The 16,986-nt window shown below is 34.0% G+C and overlaps 1 protein-coding gene and 1 non-coding gene across 3 annotated transcripts in view; one reads left to right on the top strand and one right to left on the bottom strand.

Moving 5' to 3' along the window:
- The window catches only part of WDR78 (WD repeat domain 78), an 89,285-nt gene that overhangs the window by 27,881 nt on the left and 44,418 nt on the right, over positions 1 to 16,986 (bottom strand). Inside the window, exons 7-8 of one of the 2 annotated variants that reach the window (XM_032426553.1) lie at positions 14,292 to 14,447; positions 6,324 to 6,518 (exon numbers count right to left, since the gene is read on the bottom strand). In XM_032426553.1, coding sequence (XP_032282444.1) covers positions 6,324 to 6,518; positions 14,292 to 14,447 — 351 coding nt within the window. The remainder of the gene's footprint in view (positions 1 to 6,323; positions 6,519 to 14,291; positions 14,448 to 16,986) is intronic. The other variant, XM_032426562.1, reaches the window with a different exon arrangement.
- LOC116626843 lies at positions 14,160 to 14,264 on the top strand. The gene has a single exon (XR_004298355.1). It is a non-coding gene; the product is annotated as a U6 spliceosomal RNA (small nuclear RNA).

Raw genomic sequence — 16,986 nt, 5'->3', positions numbered from 1 at the left:
AGTCCTTTGATTTTATTCTTCTGTTTCAAAATTGAATTTGTTGTTGTAATGTATGGGGATTAACATAACAATAAAAAAATTAAAAAAAAAATTGAATTTGTTATTCCAGTTCGTTTGCTTTGCCATATAAAATTTGTGATCATTTTGACAATTTAATTATCTTTAAGAAAATATTTTAAAAATTTTAAATAGTAAGAAATGTCTCTTACTTTCACTCACATTTTCCAATTCTAGCACTCCATTAGTTTGTGTAGATCCTAATTTCTGTTATTATTTTTTATCAGTCTGAAGGACTTCCTTTAACATTTCTTGCAATGCTTGTCTGCTGGCAATGAATTCTCTAAGCTTTTGTTTGTCGGAACATGCTTTTATTTCACCTCGATTTCTGGATATTTTCTCTAGGTGTAGAATTTTTTAGCACAGTAAAAATGTCATTGCATTGTCTTCTGGCTTCTGATGAGAAATAAGGTCATTATTAGCTTTATTCCCCAAATGTCATGTATTTTCTCTGGCAACTTTTAAGATTTTTTGACATATTACTTATGATGTGCCTCAATGTGGTTTTCATTGTGTTTATCTTGTTTAGGTTTCATTGACCTTCTTATAATTGTTTTAAGATTTTTTTCAAGTATGGAAAATTTTTAGCTACCCTTTCTTCAAATATTTTTCTGCTTCTCCTCCTCTCTTTTCCACTACTACAATCCCAATTTCATGTATGTTAAGTCATATGACCTGTGACACAGGTCACTGAGGCTCTTTTTTCTTTTTTTTTTTTTAAGCCTTATTTCTCTCTGTACTTCAGTTTGGAATGTTCCTATTGCTTTGTCTTTAAGCTCACTGATACTGATCTTCTGCAGTTTTTAGTATTCTGATAAGACCATCCAGTGAACTTTTCATTTCAAGTATTATATTTTTCAATTCTAGAAGTTCCATTTGGTTCTGTATGTAGCTTTCATTATATTCTTATTTCCCTTTAAATCCTTAAGTATATGTTAATATCTTTTTCTTTAATAGACTTTTTTAGAGAAGTTTTAGGTTCACAGAAAAATTGAACTTAAAGTAGAGAGAGTTCCTCTACACTCAAACCCAGATATATGCACAGCCTCCCTCAGAATCATCATCCTACACCAGTGATACATTTGTTATAATCAGTGAACCCACAATGACAAATCATTATCACCCAAACTCCATAGTTTACATTAGGGTTCACTCCTGCTGTGCACATTCTAAGCATTTGTACAAAGGTACAATGACATGTACTCACCATTATAGTATCATAGAGAATAGTTTCACTGCTCTAAAAATCTTATGTGCTCTGCCTATTCATTCCTCCCAGCCCTCAATTCCCTGGCAACCAATGATCTTTTTACTGTCTCCATATTTTTGTCTTTTCCAGAATGTCATACATTTGGAACCATACCATATAATTGCCTTTTTAGACTGGCTTCTTTCATTTAGTAATATGCATTTAAGTTTTCTCCCCATCCATTCATGGCTTGAAAATTTATTTCTTTTTTGTGCTGAATAATATTGTATTGTCCGGATATGCCATGATTTATTTATCCATTCATCTACTGAAGGAGATCTTGGTTACTTCCAAGTTTTGGCAATTATCAATAAAACTGCTATAACCATTTGTGTGCAGGTTTTTGTAAGTATATAAGTACTCAACCACATTGGGTAAATACTAAGGAGTATGATTATGGACCATATGGTAACAGTATGTTTAGTTTTGTAAGAAACTGCCAAACTGTCTTCCAAAGTGGCTGAACCATTCATTGTGCAATCCCACAAGCATTGAATGAGAGTTCTTGTTCCATATCTTTGCCAGTATTGGTGGTGTCAGTGTTTTGGATTTTCATCATTCTAGTAGGTGTGTAGTGGTATCTCATTGTTGTTTTAGTTTACAATTCCCTAATGAGATATGATGTTGAGCATCTTTTTATATGCTCATTTGCCATGTGTATATTTTTGGGGGGGGGGAAGTGTCTGTTAAGGTCTTTTGCCCATTTTTTGATCATGTTGTTTTTTATTATTGAGTTTTAAGAAATACTTGTATATTTTGGATGAGTCCTTTAACAGGTATGTCTTTTGCAAATATTTTCTCCAGTCTGTGACTTAACTTCTCATTCTCCTAACAATGCCTTTTACAGAGGAGAAGTTTATCATGCCTTTGGTGTTAAATCTCCAAAGTCATTGCCATACTCTAAGATCATTTAGATTTTCTCCTATGTTGACTTCTAGGAGTTCTGTAGTTTTGCATCTTACATTGAAGTCTATGACCTATTTTGGGTTAATTTTTGTGAATAATATAAGGTCCGTGTCTGGATTCTTTATTTTGTATGTAAATGACCAGTTGCTTCAGTACCATTGGTTGAAAAGACTACCTTTTCTCCATTGTATTGCCTTTCCTCTTTTGCCAAAGATCAGTTGACTATAATTATGTGGATCTATTTTGGGGCTCTCTATTCTGTTCTGCTGATCTATGTGTCTATTCTTTTGCAGGTACCACACTGCCTTGACTACTATAGCCTTTAAAAGTCTTGAAGTCAGGTAGTGTGGGTCCTCCAGCTTTGTTCTTCTCCTTCAATATTGTGTTGGCCACCCTGGGTATCCTAGACAAAATTCAACACCCATTTATCTTTAAAAATGTTTAGAAAACTAGAAAGAGAGGGAAATTTCCTCAAACCAACAAAAGGTATCTACAAAAAATTACACCTAACATCATATTTAATGACAAAATATTGAATACTTTTCCTTAAGTTTAGGAACAAGACAAAGATATTTGCAATCTTGGGGCAGGCAAAGATATCTTAGAGAAGACATGGAAAACATTAACTACAAAAGAAAAAACTGATAGGTACAACTTCATTAAAATTAAAAACTTCTGCTATCAAAAGAAAAATATATTGGTAAGTCATTGACTTAGACTTAATAGTTGTAATACATGTATTTTTCAAAGAGCTTGTTCCAGGATATATAAAAATAAGCTCCTACAACTTGATTTTTAGAAAGAAAAGGTAATTCAATAAAATGGCAAAGGACTTGACCAAACATTACATAAAAGAAGAAATATGAGTGACCAAAAAAAGCATATGAATAAGTATTCAACATGATTAGTCTTTAGGACAACATTAAAAGGACTGCCAACATCAGCTGTTATCAAGAATGTAGAGCAACTGGTAATCTTGTACATTGCTTGTGGCAGTGTAAGATGGGACAAGTACTTTGGAAAGGTATTTTGCAATTTCTAAAAAAGTTAAACAAATGCATCTTTCCAATGACTCAAGATTCCACTTCTAGGTTTTTCCCAAGAGAAATTAAAACATATGCCCACAAAAAGACACAAAAATGACCATAGCAGCTTTATCATAAAAACCCCAAACTGGAAACAGTCTGGGTGTCCATCAACAGGTGGAATGAATATTCAAATAATTATGATATATTCATAAAATGGAACAGTACTCAGGGAAAAAAATGAACCACTTATCATACATCAGCCTTGATGAATCTCAAAAACACTGTTGAGTGAAAGAAGCCAGACACAAAAGAATACAAGTGGCCCTAGAACAACACAGGTTTGAACTGCATGGGTCCACTTATATGTAGGATTTTTTTTAAAGAGTTAACAGCAAAAGCCACAGGCATTTATTTACAACTGTCCACCCCACTCTCCAAAGATGGAATGGAAGGCAACTGGCACAGAGGCAGCACTTGCTACCTGAGTGCCTGGGGAGCATACTGAGGGAAGGTCTGCAGGTCGCCATAAGTGAGGATAGGGTGGCCAGGTGGTGCATCAAGGGCTAGCAAGCAGAAAGTTGAGCTACAGCAGAACACACCCAGAGGGCAGTGATGGCATTGTGCAGGGAGCCCCATGTCCCCCAGAGTCCTCCACCCACTGGCCTCCAGAGTTGGCTTCAGGGGAGCCAGGGGCCTTGGTCCTGTTGCAGGCCTAGTGCAGATTCTGGTGGCTGTGTCTGTAATCTGTAACTAGCGCAGGCTTCAGGTCAGAATTAAACAAAAGCCTTATCTGTATTACCAGAAACCCCAGCATTATGAAATCTATTTGGGAACTGGCTGTCCTGTAGCTGGAGGGATGTTGGATTTCTTTGAGTTCCTTTATCCTCTCTCTTCTTGTGGAATCAGAGTCGAAGAGCGCCCATGGGGTACTCTCATCGAAAGTTCAATCACTTATGTGCCGGCAAATTTAAATATGCATGACTGGTTACCTCCCAATATCCTGCTATATTCAAAGAAAGTCTGTATTCACCTTTGTGCAAAAAGAGAAAAAGAATAACAGTAGTAAACATGGGCAACAGCCCAAGGGCCAGTGGGACAGGAAAAGTCAACATCACCTCAAATGGAAAATGTGGGAACTCATCCACAAGTGTCTTTTGGGGCAGGAATCAACCTATATATTCTGGATGGTGAGGCAACCTTGCTGACCTTGGCATGGTGACTGAGGATTGCACTGCCTAGTAGAAGCTGGACTGGTGCCCATGGATGTCATCTTTTACCAATTCATAAATGATATTTTTAAATGAAGAACTTGCTCCAATGTCTATATTAATGAACTCTTTAGGTAGGGGGGAAAGGAGCTTCCCTAGATTTTAAATTTGTAATAAAGGCATTTTATTTTTTTATTTTTTAAAGATTTTATTTATTTGACAGAGAGAGATACAGCTAGAGAGGGAACACAAGCAGGGGGAGTGGCAGAGGGAGAGGGAGAAGCAGGCTTCCTGCTGAGCAGGGAGCCCGATGCGGGGCTCAATCCCAGGGGCCTGGGATCATGACCTGAGCCAAAGGCAGACGCTTAACAACTGAGCCACCCAGGCGCCCTAATAAAGGCATTTTAAAAAGAAAAAAAGAGAGAGAGAGAAGTGTACTCCTGTTTGGCTGCAGCTGAAATGGCCACCTCAGGTGGTACACCTGGTATACAATTCCAGGCAGTGGTAAAGCTCTATTGTGCCTCTAGACTGCTTTTACCACCCACGGGCCCACCCAGCAGCTGCTGTTGTTGAGCTGAGGCCACCAGACTGCAGAAGTTTGTCATTCTGGGACCAGCCCTTCCCGCTGCCCCTGGCCCAGGCTAGTGTATGTACAAAACTGTAAACGTATTTTCTTTTCCTTATGATTTTCTTAATAACATTTTCTTTTCTCTAGGTTGCTTTATTGTAAGAATATAGTACATAATACATATAACCTACAAAATGTGTGTTAACTGTTTATGCTCTTGGTAAGGCTTCTGGTCAATAGTAGGCTGTTAGTAGATAAGTTTTGGGGGAATCAAAAGTTATACTTGGAGTTTCAACTGTGCCATCATCATCCCTAAGCCTGCCTTGTTCAGGGATCAACTGTACTTACTATATGAGCCCACTTACATGATATACCAAAACAATTAATCTATGATGAGAAATACCAGATTAAATGCCTGTTTATGGGGGGTAAGGTTTAACTGGAAAATAGCACAAGGAAAATCTTAGGATTTGTAATTTATTCTAGGCAATGGGAAGTTACTGAAGGTTTTTTAACAGTTAAGTGCCACCATGTTCAAAGCCATGTATAGGATACATCAGCACACCAGGATAGTAGAGTGGAAAGAGAACTGGAATGAGATAAAAAGAACTTGTTTGAATGCCTAGCTTTGTCATAGACTCTAAACTTGGAAAGTTTCTATGTGCTTCCTCTTCTTCATTCAAAAATTGAAAGGTTGAGTTAATCTCTAAAATCTTTCAAAATATTCTGTGAACATATGAGATGGAATTTGTAGCAATAAGAACAGGAAGAATGCCCTTGCAATAACATTAAGGAAAGGTAATAAGCACCAGAACCTGGAAGGTGTCAATGGCAATGGAGAGGGGCTTTAAATATGAGAAAATAATTCAATGCAGGGGCAAGAGAGAGAAAACAGTCACAGAAGCTTATGAAGATTTTAATCTAAGGGACTACCTCTTTTTGTGGGCTCTGTAGTTTGAACTCTAGTGTTACTTGGATGTTTAATGTTAAAAGCTGTATAAATGTGTCTTGATAAGCGATAACCCAGCCTGGAGGTTACATTTAGAAATAATAACTCCATTTAATTCTTTTAATTATTTGAGCTTATCAAAATGTGATTTTTTTAAAAGATTTATTTATTTGTCAGAGAGAGAGAGCGTGCTTGAGTACAAGCAGAGGGAGAAGCAGGCAGAGGGAGAAGCAGGCTTCCTGCTGAACAAGGAGCCCGATGTGGGACTTGATCCCAGGACCCTGGGATCATGAGCCGAAGACAGACACTTAACTGCCTGAGCCACCCGGGCATTCCCAAATGTGATTTTTAAAAATACCTTTTAAAATAGGAAGCTGACGATAAGCTGCAAGTTTAGGCTGAAATAAATTTTCCATTAGAACTCGTTCCATAAAAAATAAATCCTGACGAAACTTGTCAGATTTCATTATTGACTCTGAGTGATCTTCTTCATCATCATGGATTTTAGTCAGAATTACATTTTCTATATCCATTAAAGAACTAGCTTCACTATCTGTAAAATACAAACATGGTGCAATGATAAAATAATTTAAATATTATTAGATGATTCATGTATTCTAAGTATTATAAAAATCACATTTTGTCAGTACTATTTGTTCTCTTCCAATATTCAACAACTTCAATAGACACTTATTGAATATCTTTTATGTACCAAGCACATGGAAGATTTACATATATTATCTCATTTTGGAATTCTTAACCACTCAAAAATGTACTGTTTATCAGAAGGTAAGCAATGATAACCTCATTATCAAGCAATGATATAGGTAATTTATATCTCTGTACATTGTTATTCAAATTGAAATAAGATTATTAGTCTTCAGATAGAGGTCTGATCTGATTATTGTTTTTTAGGATTGCTACACCACTGTGTTAATTTTTTTTTTAATGCTAAAATAAGCTACCAAAAACTTAAGTGGATTAAAACCATGCACATTTATTATTTTGGAGTTTAGTAGGTTAGAGGTCTGACCCAGGTCTCACTGGGCTAAAATCAAAAAGTTAATTAGGATTATGTTCCTTTCTGGAGGCTCTAGAGAATTCATTTCCTTATTTTTTTCAACTTCTGGGGGCCACCCACACCCTTCTTGAAAGGCAACATCATCACATCTCTCCAACCTTCTTCTGTTATTACATCTCTCTATGACCACAGCTCAGAAAGGTCTCTACTTTTAAGTACCCGTATGTTTAGATTGGGTTCTCCCATTCTACTAACAGAAACTACAACAAAGGGTCTTGGCCACATTTTCCCCTCATTCTTTCTGCCTCCCGACCAACCCTGGCGCTTCTCTGTGTAGCGCACAGCATACAATGTCCCCTCCTCTTGAGATCTGTGAGTATAACAAGCTATCTTTTCAATGGCAGTAGTGTCCTAATCTGTTGGCCTTGCCATATGCCTAAATAATAATAAAATACACATTAAAAAAAAATCATCTACAAGAAACCCAATTTAAATGTAAAGACACAGATAGATTAAAGGTAAAGAGATAGAGCAATATATACTGTTAACACTAATCAAAAGAAGATGGAGTAGCTATATTTAATTTCAGACAAAGTAGACTTCAGAGCAAGGAAAATTAACAGAAATAAAGAGGAGAATTGCATAATAATAAAGAAGTCAATTCTCAAAGAAGACATAGCAATCCTAATCATTTATACAGTGGAAAACAAGACTACAAAATATTTAAGGCAAAAACTGATAGAACTGCAAGGAGAATCAGACACATCCACTGTTATAATTAGAGACTAACACTATTTATTTTATTTTATTTTTTAAGATTTTATTTATTTAAGAGAGAGAGAGTATGAGCAGGGGGAAGGGCAGAGGGAGAAGCAAGACTCCCTGCTGAGCAGGGACCACCCCCCGCCCCCAATGTGGGACTTGATCCCAGGACTCCAAGATCATGACCCAAGCTGAAGGCAAACGCTCAACTGACTGAGCCACCCAGGCATCCCAAACACTATTTTAATAGAATACATATTTTTCTCAAGCTCACTTGGAATGCTCGCCAAGCTAGACCACATTCTGGGCCACAAAGCACATTTCAACATATTTAAAAGAATAGAAATCATACAAAATATGCTCTCAGACCACAATGGAATTAAACTAGAATTCAACAAAAAGATAGCTGGATAATCCCAAAATATTTGGAAATTAAAAAAAAAAAAATAGGTCATTGTTTGTTATATGCAAACAATGAATCATGGAACACTACATCAAAAACTAATGATGTAATGTATGGTGATTAACATAACATAATAATAAAAAAATTAAAATAAAATAAAATATAGAATATCATTCTGCTTTCAAAAAAAAATAGGTCAGAGAAGAAGTCTCAAATGAAATTTTAAAATATTTAAACTAAATTAAAATAAAAATATAACTTATCAAAATGTGTGAGATGCAGCAAAAAGAATGCTTAGGGGGAAATTTACAGCATTGAATGCATATATTAGAAAAGAAGAACGATCTAAAAATTAGTAATCTAAGCTTCCATCTCAGGGCACTAGAGTAAGAAGAGCAACATAAGCCTAAAGCTAGCAGGAAACAAATATATATATATAAATTAAAGCATAAATCAGTGAAATTGAAAACAGGAAATCATCAGAAACAATGAAATTAAAAGTTGTTTCTTTGAAAAGATCAATAAAATTCATAATCATCAGCCACGTTAACCAAGAAAAAAAATAGAACATATAAATTGCCAGTATGATCAATAATAGAGGTGTCATCACTACTGACCCCATAGACCAAAGGAATAACAAGGAAAAACTGTGCATAACTCTATGTCCACAGATTTGATTACTTAGGTGAAATGGAACAATTCCTTGAAAGACATAAACTGCCAAAACTCACACAAAGTGAAATAGATCATCTGAATAGGCCTATCTCTATTAAAGAAATTGAATCAATAATTAGTAAATTTCCAAAATTGAAAATAGGCCCAGATGGTTTTACTGGTGAATTATATCAAACATTTAAGACATGTTCATACAATCTATTTCAAAAAATAAGTAGGCGGAACACTTCCCAATTCATTTTGTTAGGCTGGCATTATTCTAACACCAAAACGAGATGAAGACATTACAAAAAAGGAGAATTACAGAACAATATTGCTTATGAAAACAACACAAAAATCCTCAACAAAATACTAGCAAATCAAATCTAAGAGTGTATAAGAAGAATTATATACTCCAACAAAGTAGGGTTGGTTCCAGGTATGCAAAGTTAGTACAACACATAAAATCAATTAATGTAACCCATCCCATCAATAGGCTAAAGAAGGAAAATCACATTAGATTCAGAAAACTCTTTAGACAAAATCTAACACCCATTATGATAAAAAGTCCCAGGAAACTGGAGCACCTGGGTGACTCAGTTGATTAGGCATCTGATTCCATTTAGGCTCTGGTTGTGATCTCGGGGTCATTATCTCAAGGTCCCCAGATTGAGCCCCGAGTCAGGCTCTGTGCTCAATAGGGTGTCTGCCTCTCTCCCTCTCCCTCTGCCTCTCCCCCTACTCACATGCATGCTCTCCCTCTCTCTCTCTCTCTAAAATAAATAAATCAAGTTTAAAAAAAAAACCCAAACTCCCAGGAAACTAAGAATAGAAGTGAATTTCCTCAACTTGATTTTTAAAAAATCTATGAAAAACCTGCAACGAACATATTTAATGGTGAAAACCTGAAAATTTCCCCACTAAGGTAAGGAACAAGGTTAGGATGTCCCCTCTCACCACCTTTATTCAACATCATACTAGATGTCCTAGCTAATATAATAATTCAAAGAAAAGAAATAAAAGTTATACAAATTGGAAGGAAAAAAACTGTAGATGACATAGTTGTTTATGTAGAAAATCCCCCAAAAAACTGCCAAAAAAATAAAATTCTCCAACTAATAAGCAATTATAGCAAGGTCACAATATACAAGATTAATATACAAAAGTCAATGGCTTTCCTCTAATGAATAATTAGAAATTGAAATAAAAATCATACTACTATTCATATTAGCACTAAAAGTTAAATGCTTAAGATATAAATCTAACAAAACATGTACAAGATCTACATAAGGAAACTACAATACTCTTATGAAAGAAATGAAAGAAGACCCAAACAAATAAATTTTCATGGATAGGAAGTCTCCATATTGTTAAGAAGCTAATGCTTTCCAATTTGATCTATAGATTCAATGCAATCCCAATCAAAATCCCACCAAGTTATTTTATGGATGTTGACAGACTGATTCTCAACTTTATATGGAGAGTCAAAAGACCAAGAATAGCTGACACAATACTGAAGAAGAACAAAAGATTGACACTACCCAATTTTAAGAATTACTATAAAGGTCCAGTTAACAAAGACAATGTGATATTGGTGAAAGAATGGACAAATTGATCAGTGGAACAGAATAGAGAGCTCAGAAATAGACCCACACAAATACAGTCAACTGATATTTGACAAAGGAGCAAGAAAATTCAAGGAAGTCTTTTCAACAAATGAACTGGACATCCATATGTCAAAAAAATGTAGACATAGAATTTATGACTTTCACAAAAATTAACTGAAATGAATCTTAGACCTAAATATAAAATGCAAAACTATAAATTTTTGTAAGACAACATAGGAGAAAATCTAGGTGGCCTTGGTTTGGTGATAAATTTTTGGATACAATACCAAAAACACAATCTGAAAGAGAAAAAAATGTTAAATTGGACTTTATTAAAATTGAAAATTTCTAGTTTGTGAAGGATTGTTAAGAAAATGAAAAGACAAGTCCCAAACTGGGAGAAAATTTTGCAAAATATTTACCTGAAAAAGGACTTACTTTATAATTCAAAAACCTCAACAATAAGAAAATAAACAGCCCAATTTTAAACATGACAAAAAATTCAAATAGATACTTCAGCAAAGAAGATCCAATATGCCAGTAAATATATGAAAAAGTGTTCAACATCACATGTCATTAAGGATTTGCAAATTAAAACAATAATGAGATACCACTACACACCTGTTAGAACACCTTAAAAACTCTTTTGAAGTAAAAATATCAATGCTGACAAGAATGAGGAGCAACAGGAACACTCACTCATTGCTGATGGTAATACAAAATTGTACAACCACTTTGGAAGACAGTTTCATAGTTTAAGAGTCTAAGCATATTCTTACTATATGATCCAGCAACTGTACTCCTAGGTATTAACCCAAATGAGGTGAAAAGTTATGTCCACACAAAAACCTACACATGAATGCTTATAGCAGCTTTGTTCATAGTCACCAAAAACCAGAAGCAATCAAGAAATCCTTCAATAAATAAATAAATCATAGTACATCCATATAATCTAATATTATCTAGTGATAAAAATAAATGAGAAGACATACAGGAACCTTAAATGCATATTGTTCAGTGAAAGAAGCTAGTCTGAAAAAGGCCACCTATTGTCTGATTCCAACTATATAACATTTTGGAAAAGGCAAAACTATAGACATAATAAAAAGATCAGCAATGGTGAGAAGTATGGAGTAGGGAGGAATGATGACTAGGTGGAGCACAGGGGATATTTAGGTCAGTGAGACAATTCTGAATGAAACTGTAATGATAGAAACATGTCATTATGTATTTGCCAAAACTCATAGAACTGTATGTACAACCTGAGGAGTGAAACTTGATGTAAATTAAGGATTTCAGTTAATAATATTGATTCATCAATTATAAAATTGATATTGATTCATCAATTATAAAAAATGTACCACACTAATGCCAGATGTTAGGAATAGGGGAAGCTGTGGTGTGGGGGGAGGAAGGAAGGAAGAAATTATAAGGATCTCTCAGTACTGTCAGCTCAATTTTTCTGTAAATCTAAACTTGTGCTTGAAATGTCCATTACTTTTTTTAAATCTAAAGCTCTCTTTCTATTAAAAAAAAAAAAAAGCCCATGAGAGAAAATAATTTTTCCCTGTGAACTCAGCTAGGGTCTCACACACATTCAAAGATGAAAATCATGGTACTTTTTCCCCCTCAAATATAATAGAAGGTTAAAATACAACCTGTACATTCAAAGTTTAAATGGAGTAGAAACACTTCTTAAACCAAATATGGAACAGGAGCAGTGCCCCCGTGAAGAGAGGAGAGAATAAAGTCCTTGTCAACTTTGAAAAAAAAACAAAACAAATATGGACCATATTTAACTTTTTTCTCTTTGTGTTTGCATTATAAAATCTCAGAGGCAAAAGGGACCCTGGAGGTGATCTAGTCCTAGTTTTTATCTGAATCTCCCTTACATTCTCCATAAATCTGATCGCTCAGCTCTGTTGTCAATCTTTGTCTATTTTTTATTTTCTCCCTTTTCCTAGTTCTGGTCTCCCCTATCCCCTTAATTGGCTATAATACTTAAAAAAAGTATATTTTTATTTTGAATTATAGTTCTTGAATATGGCTTTATTATCCATTTTTGCTTTTAAAAACACACCCATATACACAAGAAATAAAAAATCCACAAATTGAGACATTTTTCTTTTAGGACCTTCCACTTAACACTTTTTTTTTTTATTTAATAAAGTTTTATTTTCCAAAATGTACAGTTGGTGGGATCTTGTTCATGCATCTTCACCAGCAGCTGGGGCATCTCCACCCTTGGTGTTTCTGGTGTAAATTACTTGAGCTCTGTGCTTAACACTTTTTCTGTGTGTCAATGGCCTTAATAGAGGTGCAGTACGTATATCTAATTTTCAAGTCCCAATGTAATTTTCAGTCTAAGATTGATGTTTTTCCTAGCAATTTTTGGTAGGAAAAAGTTAAGCTTCTAAAAGCAAAACTACTATATGGACATTAACATTTAAGCAAAAAAAAAATGTTTCTTTAATAATAACTAATAATTCATTCTTTCCCTTCATTGTTCTCTGGGAAAATAAACTGGTGTTCATTATAAACAACTTTAAGGAAAGCATGGCTATAGTGTACATGACTGTAAATATAATTTTTAAAAACTAAAGAATATAGGTAACATATTTAAAGTTTCATTTTTTTGAAATATTAAACTTAAGATCCAATGATAGACCAAAATATTAGGTGGCAAGTCCTGTTGATCCAGAGTCTCTGAAGGAAATGTAGTCAGTTATAAATAAGGTAATTATTTTCTAAAAACTAACAATTCTCTTTAAACTTGATTTTTCAAAAATATTTCCTGATTTACTATTTTTAAATATTACATTTGTCTTTGGGTAAAAATGGGTGAGAATAGAAATATTTCAATTTAATTTATGAAAATTTGCCAAACTTTACCAAATCTTGCCAGGGCATAGTTATTCTGAAATAAGGACTACCCCTCATATGTAGTGATACCATTTTATAAGAAAAATGACTCAGAAGTTCAGAATAGGGAGAGTAAAACTGTATAACTGTATAACCACAAAACAATCAGAAATGGAACTTAACAAATTTCTTATAACTGGACTTTTTAAAAATTCTTCCATATTACTATTTGGAAAGCTAAAATTTTGTGTTGACTTTAATTAAAGCATTTAATCTCAAAACTTAGAATACTAAAAGATAAAGCTGTAAAGCAGCATTTCTCAACCTTGGTAGTATTACATTTTGGCCAGGTAATTTCTTGTTGTGGGGGCTGTTCTGTGTACCAAAGGCTTTTTAGTAGTATCCTTGGCATTGACCCAAAAGATGTCCTCATAGTCATGAGAACCAAAAATGTCTCCAGATATTGCCAAATGTCCCCGGGGGGAGGTAAAATCATTCCTAATTAAAAGCCATGGTTGTTAATTTATCCCCATTTTAAGTTGTCACAAAGTTAGTATACATTCTTTTTCTTAGAAACTGTACAGTCTACAGAAAGAAAAAGAGAGAGAAAATTATGGAACCCCCATGTTCCCATATATATGAAAGAGAACTTAAGAGCAAGTAAAGAAGCAACAAAGGAAGATAGAATCTTTGAAACTCTTGACAGGTATCCAAGGAAAATTAAATTTTTTAGTTCAGAGTCCAAGATGATGTGAAAGAGTAACAATGCTATTTCTGAGTAAAAGTTGTAGTTTTATGTTCCACCAGAAAGTAAGTATTGTAACTGCTAAGAAAGAATTTATTTATCATGGCATGTGAAAATCATTTTAAAAAAAACTGAAAGAGTGCTTGCTTAGGCAGCAATATGGTAATACTGGAATGGTACAGAAAAGATTAGCACAGCTCCTGTGCAAGGATGACATGCAAATTCGTGAAACATTCCATTTAAAAAGAAAACTGAAAAAAATGAAATCTTACTTTTGTCTATAGTACTCCCTGGTACTCTTTGTTCTCGATCTTTAGAAGGTATAATTGCTTTACTGCTTGATTCAAGCATAGATTGTTTTGCTGGTAAAGATGAAAGCTCGATAGCATTATAAGAATCATACAAATCCCAAGTACTGGACATTACACCTAAATAAAGAGACAGAAAGGTAAAAATCATTTTGAATCAAATTCTAATAGTTTAGCTTATACATAACTAGTTATAGCAAAATCTAAGATAAGAACATCTGCTTAAGAAAAGAATACTATTTTTTTTACAATGGCAAGAAGTAAAGATGAAAAAGAAATAAATCATGAGGACAGGTTGAGATCCTTAGCTATCACACTTTTTGCATCTACGTATACATTAGTGTTTTAATGATAACTCCAAATTATCTCACCATCCTTTCTGATCCCCACACCTGTCTTCCCTCTATCCCAAGCTGATGGTGCATAATCTCATTCGTCTGTCAGTATAGGTGTTGCTTGATATGGACCTGGACAACCATGTCACAATATGGATTTAATGTTCTTTTACTTATGGTTAACATGTTTATATTCTATAGAACTTTTAATTTATAATCATCTCATTCCATTTTTATCACAAAAAATCTCCTATATATTTATGTGAAAAGATTATACTTGTTGGGAAATTGGTAGACTCTGTTCTCAAGAAACTTGTAGAGTAATATGGTTATTATCTTCCCTTTTAAAAATTTTTGTTTACATTGGCTATGATTTTTTTCTAATGAGCAAATATAGCAATGGTCTCCAAACAGAAATTGGAAATGTTATTTATCTCGAAATTAAAAAAAAAGTTCCAACCCTTTTCATTGATATAACAGTGAAAGGTTCATGTAGCAATTATTTTATCAGTGACCATGTAATAAAATATTCCTATGTGCTAAACTTGCAAAAGTTTAAAGTACAGTGATTTAATAATTCTTTTCTCTGAAAATCAAAACAAGACCTAGATATAATAAATGCAACTACTTCATTATTGTAACTTTTATTTTCATTAAATAAAATGAAGGAGCTCTGGATTTCACAATGTTTTCAGTTAGTAAGAATGTTAACTCACATTTCATAATAACATTTCTACTTTATTGAATTTATCTTAATAATCTAACAAAGTTATACACAGAATAAATACCTCATCTATTTTGCTGATTTGAAAAGGGTACAATTTCCATGTTCATAAAGTAAAAGACCATAAAAAGAAATTATGTCTTTGAATATTGAATTACCTAACCTTCTTTTTCTTCCTTTAACTGAAAGTTTAGTAATTTGAGTATATAGGAATATATTGTTACATCGTCAGCAACAATTGCTACATAAATAAAGGTACATATTATAAATGAACAATATAAAATGTTAGGGTGATTTAAAGTTGTTTCTTGTTTGAAGATAAATAACATTGGTAATTTTTTTTTTAAAGATTTTATTTATTTATTTGACAGAGAGAGACACAGCGAGAGAGGGAACACAAGCAGGGGGAGTGGGAGAGGGAGAAGCAGGCTTCCTGCGGAGCGGGGAGCCTGATACAGGGCTCGATCCCAGGACCCTGGGATCATGACCTGAGCCGAAGGCAGACGCTTAACGACTGAGCCACCCAGGCGCCCCAACATTGGTAATTTTAGTTTGGGTACCATCATGACATTTATACATTTGAATAAATTAACCTAAGAAATAAAAAATCTCAAACCATATGCCATAATACCATGTACAAAATGAAACAATAAATAATAGTGATTGTTTTTTGTTCCTTTTTTGGGGGGTGGAGTTTTTTAAAGTTTTTATTTAAATTCCAGTTAGTTAACATACAGTGTAATATTAGCTTCAAGTGTACAATAATTCAACGCTTCCATACAACACCTGGTGCTCATCACAAAAAGTGCATTCCTTAATCCCCATCACCTATTTAACCCATTCTCCCATACACCTCCCCTCTGATAATCATTTTGTTCTCCATAGTTGAGTCTGTTTCTTGAAAAAAAAAATTGAATGATTGTGACTTTCCAATTTTATACTGCTATATTCTACTAAAGAAAGTTTTTGGTTTTTTTTTTTTTTTAAGATTTTATTTATTTGACACAGAGAGACAGCCAGAGAGAGAACACAAGCGGGGGGAGTGGGAGAGGGAGAAGCAGGCTTCCCGCTGAGCAGGGAGCCGGACAAGGGGCTTGATCCCAGCACCACAGGATCATGACCTGAGCTGAAGGCAGACGCTTAACCATCTGAGCCACCGAGGCACCCCACCTACTAAAGAAAGTTTTAACTAGTATCAGAAGAAAGTATTCCCAACTATACCTCTATTTTGAGTATTTCTGAGTCTACGATATATCTAAATAGTTTTTACACATTTTAAAATATTGTTTCTATCTACTAGTTTAATTCAGACTATAAAAAGAGAACAATTAGCCATATAACATTTATAGAAAAATAATTTTACTTTTTAGCTGAGTAAAAAGATATGCTCACTATTAAAAAAGAAGAAAAAAGATAACTATGACTTGTATTTCCATCACCCAGAGATAATAACTGCTAACATTTTGGTGTACGTCCTTCCAGATTCACATACAAACACATGTGTATTTTTTTAATAAAAATGAGCTCATATCACATGTTTTTATAAAAAATATTTTATTATAGCATAATATACATAAAAAACAAGCTGGCTTTATGAAGT

This window comes from Phoca vitulina, unplaced genomic scaffold, assembly GCF_004348235.1.
Source record: "Phoca vitulina isolate PV1807 unplaced genomic scaffold, GSC_HSeal_1.0 scaffold2, whole genome shotgun sequence".
Lineage (NCBI taxonomy): Eukaryota > Metazoa > Chordata > Mammalia > Carnivora > Phocidae > Phoca > Phoca vitulina.
This window is presented reverse-complemented; position numbering and strand designations above follow the sequence as displayed.